The following is a 21,985-nucleotide window of genomic DNA, read 5'->3' on the forward strand; positions in this document are numbered from 1 at the left end:
GTTAAACCTCAATGGAGTGAAGTTGGTTTTAAAGCAGTTATCGAGACTCTTCCATAAGATGGCTGCAGTGTACCATCAGTGCCGCGGCCTCGCAGCGTGACACCGATCCGGCATTGCAGCTAAGTGATGATCGCTCGCACCGCGTGCTACCTCATATAAGTACATCGTACGACGCGATGACCATTTTTTCCGCGGGCCATGCATCGCTAACCAGCTTATACGCCACACACGCCACAATTGAATGAAGAAGAAAAACACACCCTGTCTCGATTCACCTATAATTTCGCATGGGAGACTATTTGGAAATAAAAAAAAAAAAAAAAAAAAAAAAAAACAGCTCATCTCGTATCGAGTTTATCCAACAAAAGATGTTTAATCATCGGTACGAGCTACACGCGCTGTCCATCATCGATAAATGGTCAATTGCTCATCTGCACGACGCTCCTGTCCCCGGGAAAGTTCGCCGAGGTCGCGTCCCCCTCGAGTTGCGGGTAGTGCAGCGCCATCATGGTCTCGTTGTAGTCCAGCGCGATGGCCCTTCTGACAATGTGGAGGCTCCGGTAGACGTTCGTGTACACGTCGGGCCGGCCGTTCTTGCACCCGTCGCTCTCCGACGCCACCCCCACCACGCGATCGTTCTGCACCAGAGGACTGCCGTCGAACTTCTATAACCAGGACGGAGGTGGAAAAAATAAATGACGGTTGTACCAATAGCATTCACATACATGTACAGTTAGAGAAAAAAATGGCACAACATACCAAGCAGAGGTTGCGCCGTGATGTCGTGTAGCCGCAGATCTTGCTGTCGTACTGGCCGAGATACTTCTCCTTGAGCTGGTAGAGGCACCGTTCGTGCGTCAGCAGGTAGACCTCGATGCTCTGGAGGCTCTCCACCGGCGAGTCCCAGATGCTCGTCCTCGAGCTCGTGGCCTCGCTCGCGTTAGCTCGGGCCATATCGATCGGCTGCACCAGCTTCGAGTACGCCATCCCGGACTCGAGCTATGTGAATATAATACGCGCAGATGACAAAATTGACGGCGAGGTGGGCGTGTGATTTTACTCACGGTGACGACGGCGATGTCGCTGATCCAGAAGTCGCTGGACTCCTCGAGCAGGTCCCGGTGGGTCGTGACGTTCTTGATCTTGTAAGTCTGGCCGCCCTCGTCGTCCAGACTGCCGTTGGAGCCAACGACGACCGACGCGTACTTGAGCATCGACTCCGAGTACTTTTTGCCGTTGCGGTGGAAGCAGTGCGCCGCCGTCAGGACGTGGTGGGGTCCGATGATGGCTCCCGCGCAGTAGTGCCTGTTGATGAACCTTATGGAGGCCTCGTACGAGTGGGCCAGTAGCCGGTTGCTCCTTGCCGGGTTTTTCGTGGCATTTGTACTGCCTGGATGGTACTATCATTATTATTTTCGTTTTATTTTCGCGTCTGGCACGAATGGAGTTGAAAAACATGATGGTGCTTACCGTAGGCGAACAGGTGGGACGACGAGACGAGGACCAAGAGCAGCAGCGTTATTTGTGGGTGGTGTATTTCTTTTCTCATCGGTCGTTGCATGGTTTTTCGAAAGCGACTCACGACTGCACGTTGCCGTTCGGTTCTTACGACTAGTGCGATCGAACGGCCGATGATTTTTCCATGAAGCGGAAACTATGTCCAGATAGTGGGTATCGCGCTCGCTTATCGCTAGTAGGAGAGCCAACGGGGTGTTTTTATCTCTAGTGGCACCTAAAGGCTTTGACGGTTTTCTAGAGGTATTTATCTTGATATGGCGAGTTTTCTTTTCTTTTTTTTTTTTTTTTTTTTATTTGGTTCATTTTCGGAGAATTAAAAGTTTTAACTGTATCGATTGCAACTTGGTTAGTAGTAAAGTCACCTACGTGAGATTTGACATTTTATTTAAAAAAAAGTATAATGTGTCTACAATATTTAATTACAATTTAATGAAAATGTTATGCTATATGGAAATACTTGATCAGAAATATTTGTTAAAAATTAAGTAAACTAATACCTCAATATTCATGAAGCATTGGAGGTTGTTAAAACAAAAATCTCACAATAAAAAATAATTGATACTTCTAAGCGCCACGCAACAGTCGAACGTCGCAAAAATGTTTTAAAAGTAAAAAAAATTCGCGTCGCCGACAGACAGGCAGTCTCTGTGTGTGGCACTTAATTATAGCATACCGAGTACCTGCAAGTTCACATCGTGCACCGCTTACGCAACAATGACCTTTGTTAACCGATCCAATGCTATACAATCAAACAATGCATTGTCCATGTATACAGCAGCAGCAGCGGTGGCTGCCAACAATACGTGATATTTTATCTCTCAATCATTTGATTACACGTGGTTGTACAAAAAAAAAAGGTTCCTTTTGCAAACACGTTACGTTATACTTCATATGTTGGGCCAAAATTGGCGCTTTCAATACACAAACGCACAACAAATAAACGTCGATGTTGTCTACCAACCAACTTCAAATGTTTTAATCTCTATCGTTGCTTTCATCGTGATTTTGAAGCACGTGTTGTGTGCGATATCTCAATCCATTCCATCTACACCCAAACTACTATTAAACATCACTGCATGAAAGCACGTGTTATTATATGAGCAGTAGAAAGTCTAGACTATACGCGCTCGATTTGATCGCGGTCATACACACCGATAGAAAAGATTATATACTTGTACGCAAGACGCGCTCGGTAACTGTCAGTTGACGTTGATGGAAATACGAGCAAGTGTATTCTCAGTCATCAGCCAATTAATAACAAGTCAAGCGTTTGTTTGCACAAGTGTTAAAAATGAAGTAGTGATCCATTCTATCAGCGCATATATGTATGCTCAACAACGCAGACAACAATTACTTACTCAAATGAGAGTAACGAAAAATATGTTGGAGCATCACTCGAATATAAAACCATGTCCCTCGACTTGGGTGATCTCGAACTTCTATGGAACTAAAACAACCTTCCGAAATCATGTTCCTTGTGTCTATAGGGCATAAATATGCATGGAAATGGACTACACGACTAGACATGATAATGATTTCTCCCGACGTGATCTATGGCCTATTCATCCATTAACAGATGTACATCACACCATGACACACACTACGGGCTGCGGTCTCTTCTCAACTCCAATACAGACCTACACTTGGTACCCACACACAGCCAACGAGAGCAGATTCGAAAGCAAGAGTGAACCGATGAACAGGACGTACGGGTACAATAGATGTGACAGTCCCTCACCCTTTGGTCTATTCACATGACGCAGGCTCGCGTCCAGCTGCAGCATTCGCAAGTTTCGCTGAGTGACCTATTCCACGTGCGTGTACAGGTGATTTACTTACCTTTCTTTCATACGTAAGTGGTGTACAAGTTGTACTCTGTGCCCGCGTGCCCCGTACCGTTTTGCGTACAGGTAACAACTACTTTCTATCTGGTTTTCCATTGTAGTACATGTGGAACCGGCTATTTGCGTAACGCTGTTGACCACTCGTTTCTATATCGCTCGTTTTTATCTCCGAGTCCCCCTTCCTCCTGCACGTATATATATATCTGCATGTACATATATGTCTCTCTACTACTCCCTCTGCCTGCACATACTCGATCACTTGGTTTTTTTCCCTTCCCTCGATTTCTCGTATCGGATCGTGTCGCAGACCCAGAACAAACGAGCTCTCTCGTGTTACGTCAATCCCGGCACTTGCTCGCACAACCAATCGGTAACAATTTCTTTTGTTTTGTTTTGTTTTCTGCTGCGAGGTACAGAAACGCCGAGCTCGAGCGTTAAAACTTACACGAATGACGATTGTCATCGATGGCCATCCAAATGTACAACGAGAGAGTCGGCCCTCTGCCGATCGGAAGGCCCCCCCCCCCTCCTCGGCGTCACATAATTGGTACACACACCAGACGGCACCTGCCGCGAACACCTCGGCAGAAATGCGTGCGCCATGGCCCGTGATCGAGGCACGAGCGGTGAAAGCGCGGAAAAGGAAAGGCACCCGCCAAGCACAATAGCCCGCATGTACGTATATAGGTGTACATACACTGCACACGTACACCCATTGTATCGAGCGTAAGTCGGCGCGGTACATAGGAGTATGATAATTAATACGCGCCGATGGGAAGGTAGAAAGTGGCTGTCTTTTTGCGAGCGGGCCCGATCAATCTGGGGGAGAGAGAACGAGGAAGTAACGAGGGGAACAAACACACACGTGCTCGTGTGGAACGGAGGAAAAAGAAAGCAAGGGATTACACGTGTCTCGATTATATCGCTCGTATTTTTTTCCTTTTCTTTTTGTTTTTTGTTTGTTGTCTATCGTGCATCTACCTATTCTCGGTTGTTTCTCATCGCCATTGATGCCTCGTTAGAGTGACCAACACCGTCGACGCTGTGCGGTGGGAAGTCCATGCACGTGTGAATCATATTGTGGTACTTACTCCCTATATACGGCGCGTTTTTACGGACTTATGCAAGACTTCCGCGAAAACTGTTTTTCCCAACGCCGTGGTAATTATGACTATACTACAGGCGTCGTTTGACTCTCGGAACACTACTGTTGCTATAATTTTTTTCCTCCCGAGATCCAGATGTTTTTAGCTCCTTCGAGAGAGCTTTCAAGCTTTTCGTAACGATTAACCAGTACATCATGCTGGCTAGTTGGGTTGTTCCAAACATTCTTGCTTATATCGTCAGCAGCATCCAAATTTCCACTTGACTCGTCGCGTCTCTTATGATCGGCGTAATCGTCCCACCTACATTCACCGTGTAGCAAAAAGTTCAGTACATTGAGCAATTTACTAAAGCCACACGACTACGGGGAATGACCAACGTCCGCAAAGGAATTTCCCTCAAAGGCAGGCTCATGTTATTCGAGTAGTGAACGGCTTCCAGTGAGCCGTTCATTCCTTTTTATCTGGAAGCTTCTCTATTCGGCTAATTAGGGGTCCGAATGTGCGATCCTCGCTTACCCTTATACGTAGACGTGAGAGGGATGGCAAGGCACCTTATCGAACCCCTTCGTGATGACATATGTCAGACAAATTTCTCAGTAATCCTTGACACGTGAGAGAGATGACTTAAAGGTTGATTCATTGATACATTTTCTACAGCCCTACACGATGTTATTGTGAAACGTCTGTTGTTAATAGATAAAAAATGTCAAGCTACGTTTGATGTTAATTTTCGGCCACTCGTGTGACTGGATACTAACGTTTCATCGGACTCTTCATTTGGACGCCAAAAGTACGACAGCCAGTCTCTGACCTGTTGCAAATGACATAACGGTGCACGCAAATAATGATACCCGGTGGTAGAGTGAAGGAGAGAGGGACCGATACGAAAATGATAGCGCAGGTAAAATAGATCTCCACACACTAGAGCGGCTGAATGCACATTCGATTCTGATGAATAGCATTTAGCCGATGCACCCACACGCGTACAATTCAACGTTCCCTGCGATCATACACATCACGAGGAGGAAGATTGGACGGAAAACGACGTGAGTACGTATACTCGAGGGAAAAAAAAAAAAAAAAAAAATCCTCGGAATCTGAACAAGTGGAGTGGCTCGGGTCCTCCTCCATCGTCGCGCAACTCGGCGACTTTCTATACGTGTACCTACTTTCCTTACGTACGGCGGAGTAACGGCAATCGCCGCGGGCCCTTTTGTCCGCATTATGCAAAAATCTCCCTGGATGCAGTACTCATACACGAGGCCATGCACCGACTCTAATGTACAAAATCGTTGCTCGCTCGGCCTGTTTTTTTTTTTTTTTTTTTTTTTTTTCGCTCCGCTTCTTCTTTCCCTCGTGCGCCAACATCTATCGGGGCGAAGGATGTTTGCGCACGCGAGGACAGAGCAGGTGATTTTCCCGGCCAAAGGGGGGTGGGGAGAAAACAGCGCCGCTAAAGCGCTCGCGCGTTCCTACATATCCTCGGAAATTCCCGTACACTGTGTCAAGAATCTGCCGATATCGTCTTCCGCATCGCTTTGCATCCGTCCGCCGCCGAGACTATTTTTACCTATCTCCTTTTCCATACGTATACCCCCATGATCCTCCGAGTATGAATTATGCATTCAAACGGTCCTCCACGGATTGCGGAACTTCTCCTTCTGGCCTTTTTTTCCCCCCTCTCTCTCTCTATCTCCTATATGAGCGCAAGCACTATAAGCTCTCCACGTACAGTATCATCTCGCTTCCAAGTATACCTACACGGATAGGTATATATATAATATACGCGGGGTCATTTGAATGTATCTACATCGTACTTTTTGCCTGCATGGCACCGGGTCGCTCGAACGGCTGGACTTTAGCCATTCATTCTTCCTCCTGCAGATTAGCTGGCTCGTTCATGGGTATTGAATTTTTTTTTTTTTTTTCATCCGACCGATTCTGTCGTGTCGAAGTGTATACGTGGATGTTCAATCGTTTTTCTTCGAGCGATGATTATTGTGCTCGATCGTATCGGAGGAAATGAGTCGTCCTTTAACGATTCAGCAGTGCAAAAAAACCAGCCGATAAAGTTTGGTTGTCGCATCGAAATATAGTTTTTCATACAAACTGACCTACTGCAAGCATCTGCACGAAATCGGATGCGGCAACGAGAGGAAGGAGGAGGAGGGGGATGAAAAAAAGAAAAGAAAAAAGGCACCCTCGCGTCGCAGGGAGCACGTGTTCAATTATTCAGTACAACGCGAGGGACCGGCTTGTACGTATAGGTATATACGCGATTCGCGGGTTGTCATCGCGAGTAACAACTCGCGAGAAGTTGAAACTCGGGACCAATGAAGCGGTTGTCGATGGAAAGAGCAAAAAGGTGGCTGGTTGAAAAAAAAAAAAAAGAGAGAAAGAAAAACAACCAAGTCAGTTGGAGGAGGACACATCAAGAAAAGGAGCGAGTGCGGCGTAATAACAATAAAAGACCGCTGGAGTTGGAGGCTCTCTCTAGGTATACTGTATACGTGTATATATACTCTTGCACTGGGCGGAGGAGAGAGAGAGAGAGCACTCTAGTCCTGGAAGGAGGAAGCGAGAGAGGAGGGGGAGGAATGCGACAAGCCCAAGGCCGTCGTCGCCGAGTTGTGCATGTGTCTCTTCCCTCCCTCTCTCATTCTCGACTTTCGATGCCCACGGAGTGCAGGGCACAGAGAGAGAGAGGCGCGGCGCAATAAACCGCATCGGCACGAGCAAAAGAGGGAGGAGGGGGTGGTAGATCGGCATAATAAACCGGTATACGCGCTCTCGCTAGTGTGTGCGTGAATAATTAAGGATCTCGTGGCAAGGCCGTGGCTCGATCGACTTGTGCGCGCACGCGCTCACCTAGCGCACCACCTACCCACGCACTCTCACTGCTCTCTCTCTCTTTTTTTTTTATACATCCGATCTTCTGTACTAGTCCATAATCCAAAGTCGCGTAGGTTGAAAAATCGGTTGCGATCGGTATAAGCCGATGCAGCTCTGGAGTAAGAGGTGAGAGAGATTTTTTTCCCCGGTGTCGTCCCCAGTCTCCGGTTTGCATTAATATCGGTGTGTTTGCGTGTAGCCACCTGTCCGCGGCCGTCCGACGATTTGACTGACGGACCGTCAAACGAGTATCGGCATCAGGATCGGCTCGTTTCGGCGCTTACGCAACCCGTCCGATCGGATCTGCCGTTTGCGAATTTGCAAGTCGGGTATCGGTATATCTACCTGCCGACCGTATAGCTGGAAAGAGATTAGGCATCGCACGAAAGTGAATTGGCGCCCGTGCATACACTGTGCGACTCCGTGGGGTTTTTAAATTGCCTGTTTTGAAATTCTAAGCGAAGTGAAAGTCCGAATAACAATATTATGCGGTATCGGGCCGATCGATCGCTACCGATTTCGATGATGCCCCCCTGTCGAGGCTGTCCGTTGGAATTACCCGGCTGTCTGTTTCCCTTGAGCGATAAAAAAAACCGCGCGAATTTTTCATCGGAATCCAGAGTCCTGTATATTATATACGCTTCTCGCTCGTTTGCGTCGGGTAGAGCCTGATCCACACGCATACGCGGGTTGGATGGCTCACGCGGAAGAACAGCCCAAGGCTGTCAGAGAGTAGTAGCTTATCGATATTCGCCTATTTGAATTCAATGCTCTGTCAGCTCGGGGGGGGATCGGGTGGTTTTCCATTAACGTTGCTCCGAGTGCGTGCAGTGAGTCGTGCCGGAATCATTTCGAGGCTTCGAGATTTTTCAACTCGTCAAAATATATATTCCCGAGCGCCTTGGAAATTACAACAGTTCCAATGAAGTTTGAATGACTTGGATGGGTTATTAAAGTGACCAAGTCATTTGATGTCTTTAAATGACTCTACATAAAAGTGGAGACTCAGATGTATGCAAAAAACTTTATAAGAAAAAAATTTTCTTTCTTGATCAAGGTATGGGATGAAGAAGTTTTTGAAACCTTGTACTTCAAAGTCATCGCAGTCTTCTAATCTTTCAAAGTACCTGTTTATCGAGGCTTCCAAATCGATGAGAAGCCCTCGGTATTTTTTTACAGGCTTTGAGAGCTCGCAGACCCTCGGGACCGTTGGTCCTGTGATCCTCCAAAGGAGAGTACGACCTACTAAGGAACCGATAATCTCTCCCATAAGTTGTCGTAGATCTTGTACCTCAGCCCAACCGATACCAAAGTATAGTAAAATAAAACGAAGATGAGTCGCGCTCTTGCAGTTGCTTCGTTAAGATATGCAGCAATGGCAGCCTTTTTTGTCTCGATGTATGCACGTCATGCCCATTGCCGTGTACGTATGATATTTCCTCGTACACCTGCGCGATGTTAGCCCGGTAAGTACTGTATATATAGTGGGACACGGGCATGCGGCTCCATCGGCGTGGTATACTTTATGGGGATGATTTCGCCCCATCACCCTGTACTACAACAACAGCGAAATAAGTGGCGCAAACGGCACATGTATCTTCTTTTAATGCAAGTGTTGTTGGTGTAGGGTATTCTCGTGCCGCAACGGCAGCAATAGCGGTAGTACTTACCTACTGCACGTACCATTATATATAGTGGCAGTGTGGTATAGTTGTAGGCAGCGGCCAAGTGTACGTGTATATACATATAAAGGAGGGGGAGGGGGATATTTTCTCTTTTGCCCCTTTCTGTTCGTTTCGTGGAATTCCGAGATTAGATTTTACATGTGCGCGCGCGTGTCGTAAACATCGTCCGAAGGCACCGTTATCTAACGCGCGCGCGCCCGTAAGTACACGATACATCCCAGCGGGTGCTCTGCTCTCCTTCTCCTTACGTGTTGTGCCTTGTAGGTGTACTCACCAAACGGATGGATGCCTACTCATGAGCTTATATATTTTATTCAAACATTTTTTCCAAATCCAATTTCTGTCTGATATGTCCTTTATTTTTTCCTTTTCATCCCCTTTTGCCTTTTCCATTCTCCTCTACCTCCCCTCTCTTTTGCACGTCAACGCCAACACGTCTCCCGACAAATTTATGATTTCACTTTTGCTCAACAGACTCGATAAGGAGTTTTGAAAAATCACGAAAAAAGCCTTCATCTTTACAGATTAAAACAAAAAAATTAGATACATTTCTGAATATATTTAGTTAGGTTTTCCCGTTTTTCACCTTCTGGATGACTCGTGCAGTTAAGTGGAAAAAAAGGGTGTCAGAAGTGAATTTGCAAACTCGCGATAGCTATACGCACTGTCGGTTAACATTGCATATACGTTAAATTATACACACTTCGATTGTAATAAGTCGGACCGAAGGAGATTTATCGGGGCTGTCGAACAAAAGAAGAGCAGGTTGCAATGGCTCCTCGTTATTAATCTTAATTGCCATCTGGAGACCACCGCCAATTAACAATGACTTTTTTTTTTTTTTTTTTTTTTCTTCTTCCACTACCGAGGGGGCCTTTATTTCCACGATCCTACTTAGTTGGCACTTTGACTCGAAGTGGCGATGCCGATATATGTACCAGTGCGCCCTCCTTTAATCGCGTATCGGTATTTTATAATTGTGCCGACGTCCGAGTGCGCGTGTCTTTGCGTACACGCGTACATGTAATTGGCATATACGCGCCGTGATGGAGAGCAGTCGGTCGATCTTCCCTCCCGTTCGTTGCGAGAACAGATTACCGCGGCAATTACAGAGGGAGATATTCAACTTCGATTCGTACGGATATAGGGTACACCCATACACTGTCCTGTTTGTCCGCACACCGTGTGCGTTCCAATTCCCCACGACCCTCCTTTTGTTCTACCCCCTCGGACAACTCGAGCTTTTGCCAATGGCCTCCGAGGATGACGGGCCGGTGGTAATAGGATCGAGTGTAATTATTTTGCAATCATCGTTGTTTGAGGAGCGAATTGCACGCGCGATACTTACGACGATTCTCGATAAAGGGATCCTTCCGACTAGTACAATTAACGACGGGAATCGTTTCGTTAACTCTCCCCCCTTTGCGACTGGAATTTCGAGCGAATAAAAATCCAACCCTCAAGATTCGCTAATCGGTGGCGTAAAAAATCGAGATCGGTCGCGATTTTGTTAAGCTATATACTGGTTCAGTTTTGCGTGTACATTCATAAACCCACTGGCCTTGAATTTCTCGTACCCTTCAATATAGGTAAAAATTTGATTATATGAATTAGATGTTTTTTCAAACAACCACAAACGCGTATGATTAAAACGAGCGTCAGACTTGTTGGCACTATCGCGCACGCAGGTGTTGTGATCGTCAATAGTTAAATGGTCGTGGTGACTGACTCAAATGTTGGGTATGGATATACATATAATTACCGCAGTGTACCATAATACATACGTATGCACTTCGGGTGAAGTAAAAATTTGCATCCACATGTATATAATATACGTAAGCAAGAAACGCGCTGTGGAACAATCTTCATTTAAATACCCCGGTGCGCACACACCTCTTGCGTAATTACATATATATATACGTGATACGAAAAGAAATTTTCCACACGCGATGATGAATTTCACACGCGCGCGCTGAGTTCCCTTGATGCTTACTTACGGCGATTGATGTATCACGCTGTACTTATACAACCAAACTTCTCGGGCTCTTCCTCCTCCTCCTTGGCTCTTTTGATGCCTCCACACACATACACACCCACACACACACACACACATATTATACGTATAGGTGCAAAATATCATTACAAATCTCCCGGCGAAGTAAATTTTCTTAATTTTCCGCTGTCAAATTCGAAGATATTAGCATCTTTCGAAATCCTCTTCCTCTGATTCCCCATCCTCGCTTCGTCATATCATTCCAAAAAGGCGTCTGATTGCCGCGGCAGCGGTACCGTACGCCCCGCGTTTCTTATTACACACTCGCCCACACACAAAGACATTAGACGCATTGAGAAATCCAATGCTACTCATCGGCACCGTAATGATACATATTTTCACCGGCGAATTATCACGTACTCCTCTACGTCTACATATCTCGTTTTTAAACGTTTGACAACATCACCGACAAAGGAAAAAACAACTGGCTTTTCCTCCGATAAAATGGATACCGCAGGAGAGAAACCCTATACTAACGTGCGCTCGGTGAAGTTTGCTCGTCCCATATTCGTAACGGCGCACGCGGCAGAGATATCGGAAACATCCCGTCTAATGTACCTACAAGCAAATGACGTCGAATGAAAAAAGATAAAACTCCCCCACGAGCAGCAGCTAACGGCCGCATATAAAACCGAGCGATTCGCGGAGTAGCATATTGGGAGCCGCGTATACGAGTCGGGGGGACCCCAATGTGTATACGAACGTCGTTATAAATTTGTTTTATCGACCCACAGTGCCGTGCGGGGCCTCATCGTGGAGGCATTAAGCCAGACAGTCGTGCAGACGTGAACAATTATTGTTTCGACGCGCGACACGTATATATACACATGCACACGTACGGTATCCCATGCGGTGCCCGGAGATCTCGAGCGTTCGCCGTCAAGGTTTTATCGACGATATCACTTTGGGCCCGTTAGAGATCGCACGTACATATATACCTACATAAATGCACTGCGAGTCATCGACAAATTGCCCCCCCTCCCTCGCGAGTTCCGTTCGGATAATGTGTATCGTATATACAGCTATACGCTGCTCCTCTTTTGCGCGTCCCCGATGTTTATTGCGTTTTGGTGAATATAACATCATTCGCGCGTACGAGTCGCGTAAAGAATCGTGATGATATTCAAGAGTGTATTCAATTGCGCTGGTGTCGCACCCATCAGCTTTCGACACGTGTGTATACGCTCACCTCATCCTTAATTAATATTCATTTTTACTGTGTATTGCCCACAACCACCCACTTGGCACGCTGCGTATATGGTACCACCTATATGAATATAATAATGTACCACCTATATGTTTACACGAAAACACATGAACAAAATACACGCATTCCTTTCGAGGTTGCGTGAGGGAAAAACTACCTCTCGCCGCAACAACACGACACTTTGTAGCGTTACTTACAGTAGTAGGTAGTCGGGGCAAGAGTGTAATTTTATTCGCACCGACTTGCACCTCGGAGGCGCCGTGGCGGCGCGCGTCATTAATTTGCTTGGGTTATTCTCTCGACAAGGACACGCCACACGTGTGTCGTACCCCTCTCCTCCCCTTTTTTTTTTTTTTTTTTTTTTTTTGGTTCACCTTCGTACAATTTGCACCACTACTGTTTCTGCAATTGTTGCTCCGCTGCGGTGCGAACTGTTTTTCGTTAATTGGTATATTTATGAGCCCGTGAGCTGAGGTGAGAGCTGTCGCAACGCCAATATATATGTATGCGGCCCCGTGGTAATTGCACCTTCACTTTTGTCGCTGACTTGCTAAACATTTGAATATATACGTTCGGCGGGGCTTTTTGTCCGTCTCTCGATTTGGCTTGTTTGCTTCGTGCGCGTTGGACCGGTTTGGGGATAAGAAAGTATATGAAATTGAATGCGAGTATACGTAGGGCAGGCGCGCGGGGCGTGGGATTTCGTTGGAAATTTTTGGGAGAAAAAGAAACAGCCATACCAACAAAAAAAAGTTACCGATCGTGTCTGTTGTTAATTTTTTTTGGTTCAGCTTATGTTTGAAATTTTATACTAAAACATTATTTTTTTGTGCATTGTCACTTGTTACAAGTTTGTTTCTTCCCGATACAACCACTAAATAATCAGCAATTGATGATGTAATGATACGAATGGTATTAATTTATCGTATAATTGATATTTAATTTATAGTTAATAATAGTATAGTTTTTGTGTGAGCCCCCCAATGATCAATAACTTGAACGTCCTTTGTCCATATGCACTTATTGTTTGGGCCAAGGTCTTCAAAACTTATAACCTTTTTATTTATGTGCAAGAAATGAATAATGTTTTTTTTTTTTTTTTTTTTTTTTTTTTTTTTTTTTTTTTTATAATGAAAAGACTGTCGAACGCTATGCAACAGGCTCCCTCCGATCAGTTTTTTTCTCTACCCTCCTTTGATCACCCCCTCCTCTCTTTTCCCATACCTCCTTCCTGAAAACCCTTTTCTCTTTAAATCTTTACGTTTTCTCGACTCAATAAATAGAGATATCTCTTTTTTTCTCCGTAACTGCGCATAGTGCACTTTCCGCTCGTTCGTCGAGGAAGAAGGGTAGAAAGGTAAAGAGGAGGGGGAGGGACAAGGTGCGATTCTAATCAGCGGTCGATTTCTTTACGTCGCCGGTTCGATAAAATCGGCTCCAGAGATCGTTTATACTTGTATATGCGCGCATTCACAATAGCCATTTCTTCGAGCCTGCCGTCGGCTGTTACGTGCACGAGCGATTCCACGAAAAGTCATCCGCTTAGTGGTTTTGAAACAAAAAAATTTTGATTTTTTGAGGGACTGATTTTCGTTTTGTTTCTTTTTTTCTGTACTATGAGTCGACGGAACGGAAGGATCACGGTTGTCCTGAAAAGTTTTTTTAGCTCACTGTTGCGGATTGGTGACAACAAATCTTTGTACTTAAAGGATCTTTTTAATCATTGGGTGATTGGTTGAAATTGCAATCAACTCTACGTGTTTTTAATTTATGATTAATCATTACTACTGTGAAAGAAAATTTCTCGAGTTAAGAAAAAGTTTGTTAAATACCCATGCATCAAATTTTTCAAGAAATACAATTTTTAAAATTTACTATGCAGTATACGTATATCAAAACATGGTATCCGAAGGCGCGAAAGAAAATATTATTTTGCGAATCAAGTATCGAAAGATTTTTTCAGACTGAAGTGTCCGTGTACACGTCCACGTTAACCATACCCGCGACGCCGTGCACACCATCAGCTGCAAAAGCATAAGGGTCGATGCACCCCGATAAGGCGCAGGAATTAAAATGCGTTGCGCAATTAATTTCACGGGAGGCAGGAGAAGTACAAAAAAAAAAAAAAAAAAAGAAGTTAAGCCGCGTGGACCAGAGAGCGCTATTATATACACATGTACCATGTACCCGTGCTTTCAGCGCTCGCGGCTAAGAAAAACTGCCCCCCTCCGATGCGATCATAATGAGGGCCGTTTGCCGATCCGATCCGATCCGAGAGAGAGAGAGAGGAGTTGTTGCAGCCTAATGCGCGAGCGTTGCACTTTTCATTTAAACGCTGTCTTTTTTTCTCTCTCTCTCGCGACGCGCACCGCCCCTCGCCTTTTGTGGCTTCTTCTCTAAGGCTCCCCTTCCACCTGTATATACATGAGCCAGGACCCGAATCACCCCCGCCCGTATATGTTTATGCGGGGCCGTGTTGCGCAACATTTACCCGCGCGAATGGACAATGCAACTTTACTCGCAATTAGATGCTCTGCGGCGCGCTATCGCGAAGGAGGGATCGGAGTCCCCTGTATATAGATTACTTAACTCCAAGCCACTCGGGAAGTTATAAGCGTGCTCGGAAGGTCCTCGGTCTTAAACCATCCCCCCCCACGTGTCTCACTGCACATGGAGATATTGTTGTGGTTCGATGATGTTACACGTTGCTTGTATATATATGTACCTCCCGCTGATTAAATGGTTCATTGTGTATGCGCGTGTGTATACACGTGGGTACGACAGCTTAATCACGAGAGCACACACGTCTAACGGTAACTGCACTGCTCGAGACCAATTTTATGCAGGCTGCTTACAAAAAGACCGGAAGATCATCCACTCTGATGCAGCGACTTGCTACTCTTTGTTTTTACTTTTAAATACTACTGATTTATCGTCAGCTTTCATTCAACATTTTTACTAGAATGATAAGGTCACGTATTCATCATAACTAAAGTCTTAAAACAAAATAAATAAAAAAAATAAAAAATCTACAAGGGTTTCGATCACCCACTCGAGTATTTACACCAGTCGCGCCCAACGCTGCTCAATACATATATAGCTTTGACGATTGGCAGAGATGCGTTACCGCCGACGAGTCAGTATACCTACATCAAAATGATAATTTATGCGCTACTGTGATGCATATTGTTTACCCATTCCGGCGTGTCATACCGGCTGGATTTCATGGAAATTAATGCTAATGATCGTTGTGAAAGTGATATCCTTATGTATTATGCACACGATCTTTGTACATAATAGAGGAACTCGCCCATTTGCATAAATATCTATCCACTTTTATTTTCTCTCTATCTCTTTCTTTTTTTCCATCATTCGCAAACACACTGACGTAAGGCACCTGCTACCCATAATCGTGGTTTCGCAATAATACCGAGGACGCAATTTAAATTTGAAAGCCCAAAGGCACGATCACGCGCTCGAATCATCTTTTGCAAAGACCCTACAGCAATTGCCTTTTCGTCGATCGAGTTAAGATTTTTTTTTTTTTTTTTTCCTTCTTTCTTTTTTTCCATACAAAGCACCACCATAATTAAAACGATTTGGAAAGAATCACGGACAACGATTCATCACCGAGGCGTTCAACGACCCGTATTGGTCGTACAGTGAAAACAAATACCATACTCGAGTCAAATCGACAAATGTATACGATTGAATCCATTGAACAACAACAAATGTAAATTTAATCAATACACCTAATTGAAAAGATTAAATCGCCAATAGCTAATGACTCCTTTCTTTTTTTTCTCTTTTCAGGTGAGTCACTGTACCTTCTTACACAAGCCAGCGAGTCGAGCCAAGAGAAACGGGTGCACATATAATACACATGTATACCACCTACACGTAATGTATATCCCTTTTTTCTACATATACAATATACCTATGTGTGTACCGTACGTACCTCGTATTATATGGTACGGAAACCGCTACTCCGTTGATAGTGACGTAAGTTTTACCGTATGGGTGCTCCAGTATATACGTCTTCAAAGGTATATACAAGTCCATCGGGCGTGTGTATACAACCTGCGGTATTGTAAGTACTCACGCACATCCACTGCAATTTCCCCTCGTATGGTATACTGTAAACACCCACACACGGGCGCGGAACGGAAAATAAAGGGTGGGTAGCCCTAAAAACTCGCTGCCTGAGCGGAATGATTTTCTCGCGATTATTTCGCGCAGCACACGCGAAGCGCAATAATTTCTAGGGGCCTCCACGTGCAACAATGGGATAATTTTGCGATCGGGCGAAACGGGGCTAAAGGAAAAGAAAAGAAAACAACAACCACCTCCCGCGTTGAGAGGGTACATATATATATATATACACACACCAACACACCCGGGCAGCAAGTACTTACCACCGGTATAGATATACACACACACACAGGAGCGCTCGCGCGCGAAACGTGGGAAACGCCACTGCGTACGCGATAAATTTTCAATTAACAATGAACAAAAGGCACGCGCGCAATTACACGGCCAAAAGGGGGGGCCAGCCGTTGCTGATCCTCTCGGCCGTCGTTTTCTCTCTCTCGCGCTCCTTTTCTCTACGCGCTGCCGCCGCCTTTGCCTGGAGGGGGGGATACGTGCCATCGGGCTCGAAAACGCGCCGCGTGTAACCCGTACGCGCGCGCTAAATTTCCTCGAGTGAAACTCAAGCGCGCCGGAAGGAAAAAAAAAAAAAGGAAAAAACTCATTGTTCGCCGGGTCTTTTTGTTCCTTTCGCCGGTGCTGCGTTTCACCGTGGCTCCGCGCGAGCGTAGAAAGCTTTTCGGGCTCTTCCTTCAGGTATGCGCCAGATAACCCTTTTACGGAGCGCCGCGAAGGCCTTTTCACGTATTACCCCTCGACGCAGGTGTCGGGCAGGCTATGGCCTTTTCTCTTCTTTCCGAGCGATACGATGTCACGGGGGCTCCGATCCCGAGATGATCGAGATGTTGCGCTTTTAGAGAGTTTAGCTAAATAATCGCGGGTTTGATGTACCGGAAGTAGGGTTGGGGTGTGTTTATTCATTGAGGCCAATACATCGCATGCTTTTTTTTCCAATCAACCAAACAACTCCATTGCAAAGGATATAGAGAAAAAAATAAATAAAACATTCACCAAAGTGTACTTACTCTGTATAAATAAGCCTCGTACATATACGTAACACGGGTAAATTTGCATAAATGTTGTCAAGGGCCATTAGTTTTAATGAAATTCCCTGTAGCGCGTAGTGTGCGTGCGTGTGCGCACCACCAAGCCGCGATAACGACATCAGGAGGAGAGCATATGGGTAATTGATATTTCAATGTTGATGATAAATCCGCAATCACGGCGTATGATACTATGTTTGCTCGGCATTAACTCTCTCTCTCTCTCTCTCTCCACGTGCGGTGTGCTGCACACATCGTATTACGCTCAAATTTATGAATATAAGCTCGAGCCCCTATCTGTCCGTTTGATCGAAACTTTGAGCTCACGATAGGTACGTTGTTATTATTATTATTATTATTATTATTATTATTATTATTATTATTATTATTATTATTGTTATTATTATTATTACTACTATTATTATTAAGTACACACAGCGACGGAGTAAAAGTCCCCGGATTATAAAATCTTTATGATCGGCGCTCTCTCTCTCTTGGAGTATCCTCGTTTATTCTATTAATATGGCATCTAGCCTCGTAAAATTTAAGTATATCGAGCCGCTACGCCTCCTGCCTGTCCGCGATGTGTACGTGTATGATGTTTTATGCGCGGTGTGCAAGGGCTAGGCGTAACGGGTATATACATGTACATTTTATACGTGCAAGAGAGTCGCGGCGAATAATTTGCATCTGCGATGTCGACTCGTTGCATAAACCAATTTTTTTTTTTTTTTTTCTTCTTTTCGATCGTGGATACAAAAGGGACATTCCGCCTTCTCCTTGGGTCGAGGAGGAAAAGCGATGCCTGACGAGAAACTCAGCGTTCAGTGCTGCCGGGCTGACAGATTTTATACGTACATATTCCGAGCGATGTCGTGTATAATGGACGAAAGGGAAAAATTTCTTGTACCAGTTTTACCTTTATCGTCATCTTGATTTTATATAACTTGGTCGGGCACCGTATGCTCGTTACCAAAGAAGAGTCGCAAATTCTGACTGGAGCAAAGTTAAGCTCTTGCACGTCATATTTATATTCTTAAAATTGATAAACGACACTTTTTCGGCCCACGCGATCGCCGCAATCTTCAGACGCTACGGGGAAAATAACTCCCGACTCTTTCCGGATCAAACGAGTCGCGCAAGCTCGTAAAAGTATCTATATGGTAGATCGAAGCGCACAGTGATCCAACAGCAAGCCAAGCTCGATAACAAATTAAAAGCAAAATACCAGTTCAACGTCGCTGAGACTCTCGCTAATATATATCAGCGCAAGGCATCGCCCAACGGCAGCCGAGGGGGCCCGCTGACACCCACACGCGTCCGATATCCTTCGACGTAACAAGGTTACGTAAGCCGCGCGAAAAAGAAAATACAAATTTGGCTGGCAGCCCCGCAACGGTCAAAGAAAGCCTGCGAGGCTCTACTTAATAATACCCATTCATTGTTACACGCGATCGTGAAGTATCCATTATACACACACGCATCGGTCAATCAGCACGACTGCGTTTCGCGTAAACGGTAATTGTAAGTAGTCCCACGTACATGAAACGAGACAACGAGGGTGTGTGAAAGTGTCGCGCTTACGAGCAAACACCTACGTGTTTATCGGCGTGAAAGGGAAAAGTAGCTCTATACGCCGGAGATCGATAAAATGGGCCGATCAAGGGGGTGTGGGCCGAGCCTTTCGGCTGTAATGTAACGACAGCTGCAAGTCTGGTTTTCGAAACCCTGATTCGATACCGTCGAAATTTTTTCTTTTTCTTTTTTTTTTTTTTTTTTTTTTTTTTTTTTTCAGACCCCGAGCGATTCCAGCCTCGGGTTTTTCGATCATTTGCAACGGATAAACGTCGCGTGCCCAGCTCGTAAAGATCGCGTTCGCGGCGAAGGGTATCGTTGGGCTCTTGGATAAGTTTTTTTTTTTCTCTGCGTTATCTGTTATGATCGATACGGTACGAATTCACTAGATACCCTACAACACCCGTTCACCTCATCGTGTGTCCACTTTTGTATTGTCAAAAAAAAAAAAAAAAAAAAAATTACCTATTAATTATTTTTTCTTTCACGATCAATCAAAACGCAAGTCTGCCCTCTCTGTTTTCACAGTTCCGTTCGTACCTATTCATCACCAGCACGTAAACCCAATACCAGCGATAATAATCGAAAACTCGCGAACATGAAAAACCAACGTGGTATAAATTGGCTGGTGGTCGCCCCACGAGGAGCACCACCACCACCATTGCCGTTCAACTTCTTGTCTTTATATACACACGTAACACATTTTCAGTACGACCTCCGCAATCACGATTGTGCCGTTCTCTTGGTCCTTTTTCCATGTGTGTATATATATATACATAACCTCGCCAAAAACAAAAAGACAGAAAGTGGAGCAAGATAGGGCAGCAGCATATACACATAGGAGCGCTTGTGCCCGCGTTTATCGCGTAAACACCGCAATTAAATCCCCCGTTCGCAGACAAATTACAGAAAGATCCCATTAAAACACCGGGGGGGGGGTGATGAACCTGCCCCGGCTCTTCTCTCTCTCTCTCTATCTTTCTCTTGGTTGTTTGGCTAAAAATAGAAGGGCTGCTTTTTCTCCTCCCCCTCGTGCATCACCACCGGGTGCAGGCCACCGTGCCCCCAGCATATATATTATATCCTCCTCCCGATATCGAATTATCGAATAATATCACCTCGCGTTCGCGTTTCATTTGCGAGTAGCGAGTACAATGATTATCCGCGAGGAAAGGAGGCTGAGCGAGAGAGGCACGATCGGTACTTGAGGGTCAACAGGTGGGGGTAGGCTCAAAATCAATAGGGTTACTCATCTCCTCTTCTCTTTTTCGTTGGTAAAAAAAAAAAAAAAAAAAAAAAAACAAATCACCCTTCGTGTGGATCGTATAGCTAATTCTTTGATAATGGTTGTATGTGTTTATGCATGTACGCAGAGGTACGTGCATTTGTGGCTGATTCGCGCACGAGTCGGGTCGGATGAAACGTCGGCGTGTATGTACGTGGATGGAAATCAGTATCGACGGCTACGTAATTGCAGAGTTTAGGAGCAAGATGGAAGAGATGACGAGGTGGGTGAAGGGTTTTCTCCGTGCGATTTCCTGCCGGCCCTCGAAACGTCATCCCTTGTGCTCTCCCTCGTACACTTAATTGTACGTAACTTGCATATACCGGGGGGGGGTAGAGTATATGAAATTTGTGCTCCACCTTTTTTCATCAGCTGCTTTAATTCACTGTTTCTGATAAAATCCTCTATTTGTTTTTCCTTTTCTCTCCCATCGCTCGATCCTCCTTGGCGCGATTTCCTCTTTTTCTCTTCCGCTCTTCTTCGCGATCCATCTCCAATTACGTTGCACGTCTTCCGTATCGGAATCGATCCCCACAGGAGGTTTTCGTCCATTTTCAACTCCATGTTATTAGGGATGTGTCATACTTTATCACCATTGAGTAGACACTTAATTATATAATAATCGTTTTTATTAATTATTATTACCACAACTATGTATATGATTATAAGGAGCACAAGTTATTGACAAAGCAATTAAAAAAAAAAATTTCAAAAGGATAATAACAATGATAATAGCGAGAGAAAGGGATACAGGTATCAAGAAACATCGTCGTGAATGTTAATCTTTGTCTTTTTGTTGTAAGGGTATAAAAATGTGCAAAAAAAAATAGAGTTGAGTTGAGTTGAGTTGAATTCATTTCATTTATAGCATTTCTGCAACGAGACAACTTAGTGACCAAAACACCTGATAGGTCCAACGCAATGCCGGAACAGAAATTAAAATAGGGAAACACGAGGGCACTAACTATATTCAGGCGAATTGAACGGGGCAAGGCATCGCGGCATCTCCGATGACGAGCGAGGGCAGCATAACTCTTTCGAGAGGTTTCAGTAGCAAAAGGGTCCCAAGAAAGGGTAGAGTCAAGAGTGACACCAAGCAGCCTAATTGTATCGCTGATCTGGAGCAGTTGGCCATCAAGGGTAGGGGCATGGTTAGCCTCACTGAGAATGGTGGACAAATTTCTTCTAGAAGCAAACCATTTGGCAAAAGATTTACGCCAGTTAGGAGAAAGACAATTGTCATTACCCCAACCCAAAACAACGATCAAGCAAACCAGAGGTCAAACCACCCCGCATCTTAACCGCCTGTGAACGCCCAGAAAGAAAAGACTTGATCCAGCCGCAAGCAGAATCGGAAAAACCAAGAGAAAGGAGCTTTATTACTATATATTTATACAATAGAGGAGTGATGTACAGATAGAGCCAGGTGCATAGAATCCGAATCAAAGACTCGGAGACAAAGTGTTACGGGCGGAAGATAGGCCAGGATAAATAGAGATTCGGAGATAAATGAAGAGATGTAGATATCGGGGGACAGATGCATAGAAAGACAGAAATTCCGAGGTATCGATGCTAAATAGCTTGCGAGGAGATGCTATAATACGGGGAAACAGATCAGATGTGGAGAT

General features: G+C 45.0%; 2 protein-coding genes across 2 annotated transcripts in view; one reads left to right on the forward strand and one right to left on the reverse strand.

Moving 5' to 3' along the window:
* Window positions 1-21,985, forward strand: part of blo (bloated) — a 180,523-nt gene that overhangs the window by 97,437 nt on the left and 61,101 nt on the right. The gene's annotated exons all lie outside the window — the stretch shown is intronic.
* Window positions 420-4,919, reverse strand: LOC149374264 (chymotrypsin-2-like). The gene is made up of 5 exons (XM_089594356.1): window positions 4,846-4,919; window positions 4,654-4,768; window positions 1,065-1,400; window positions 760-999; window positions 420-665 (listed from the first exon to the last, which is right to left on the reverse strand). Exons 1-5 carry the CDS (start codon window positions 4,917-4,919, stop codon window positions 420-422), a joined length of 1,011 nt encoding a protein of 336 aa, XP_089450482.1.

This window comes from Copidosoma floridanum, unplaced genomic scaffold (genome assembly GCF_036245765.1).
Source record: "Copidosoma floridanum isolate Cflo_tuat_1 unplaced genomic scaffold, Cflo_Japanese_pri ptg000021l, whole genome shotgun sequence".
In the NCBI taxonomy this organism is placed as follows: Eukaryota; Metazoa; Arthropoda; class Insecta; order Hymenoptera; family Encyrtidae; genus Copidosoma; species Copidosoma floridanum.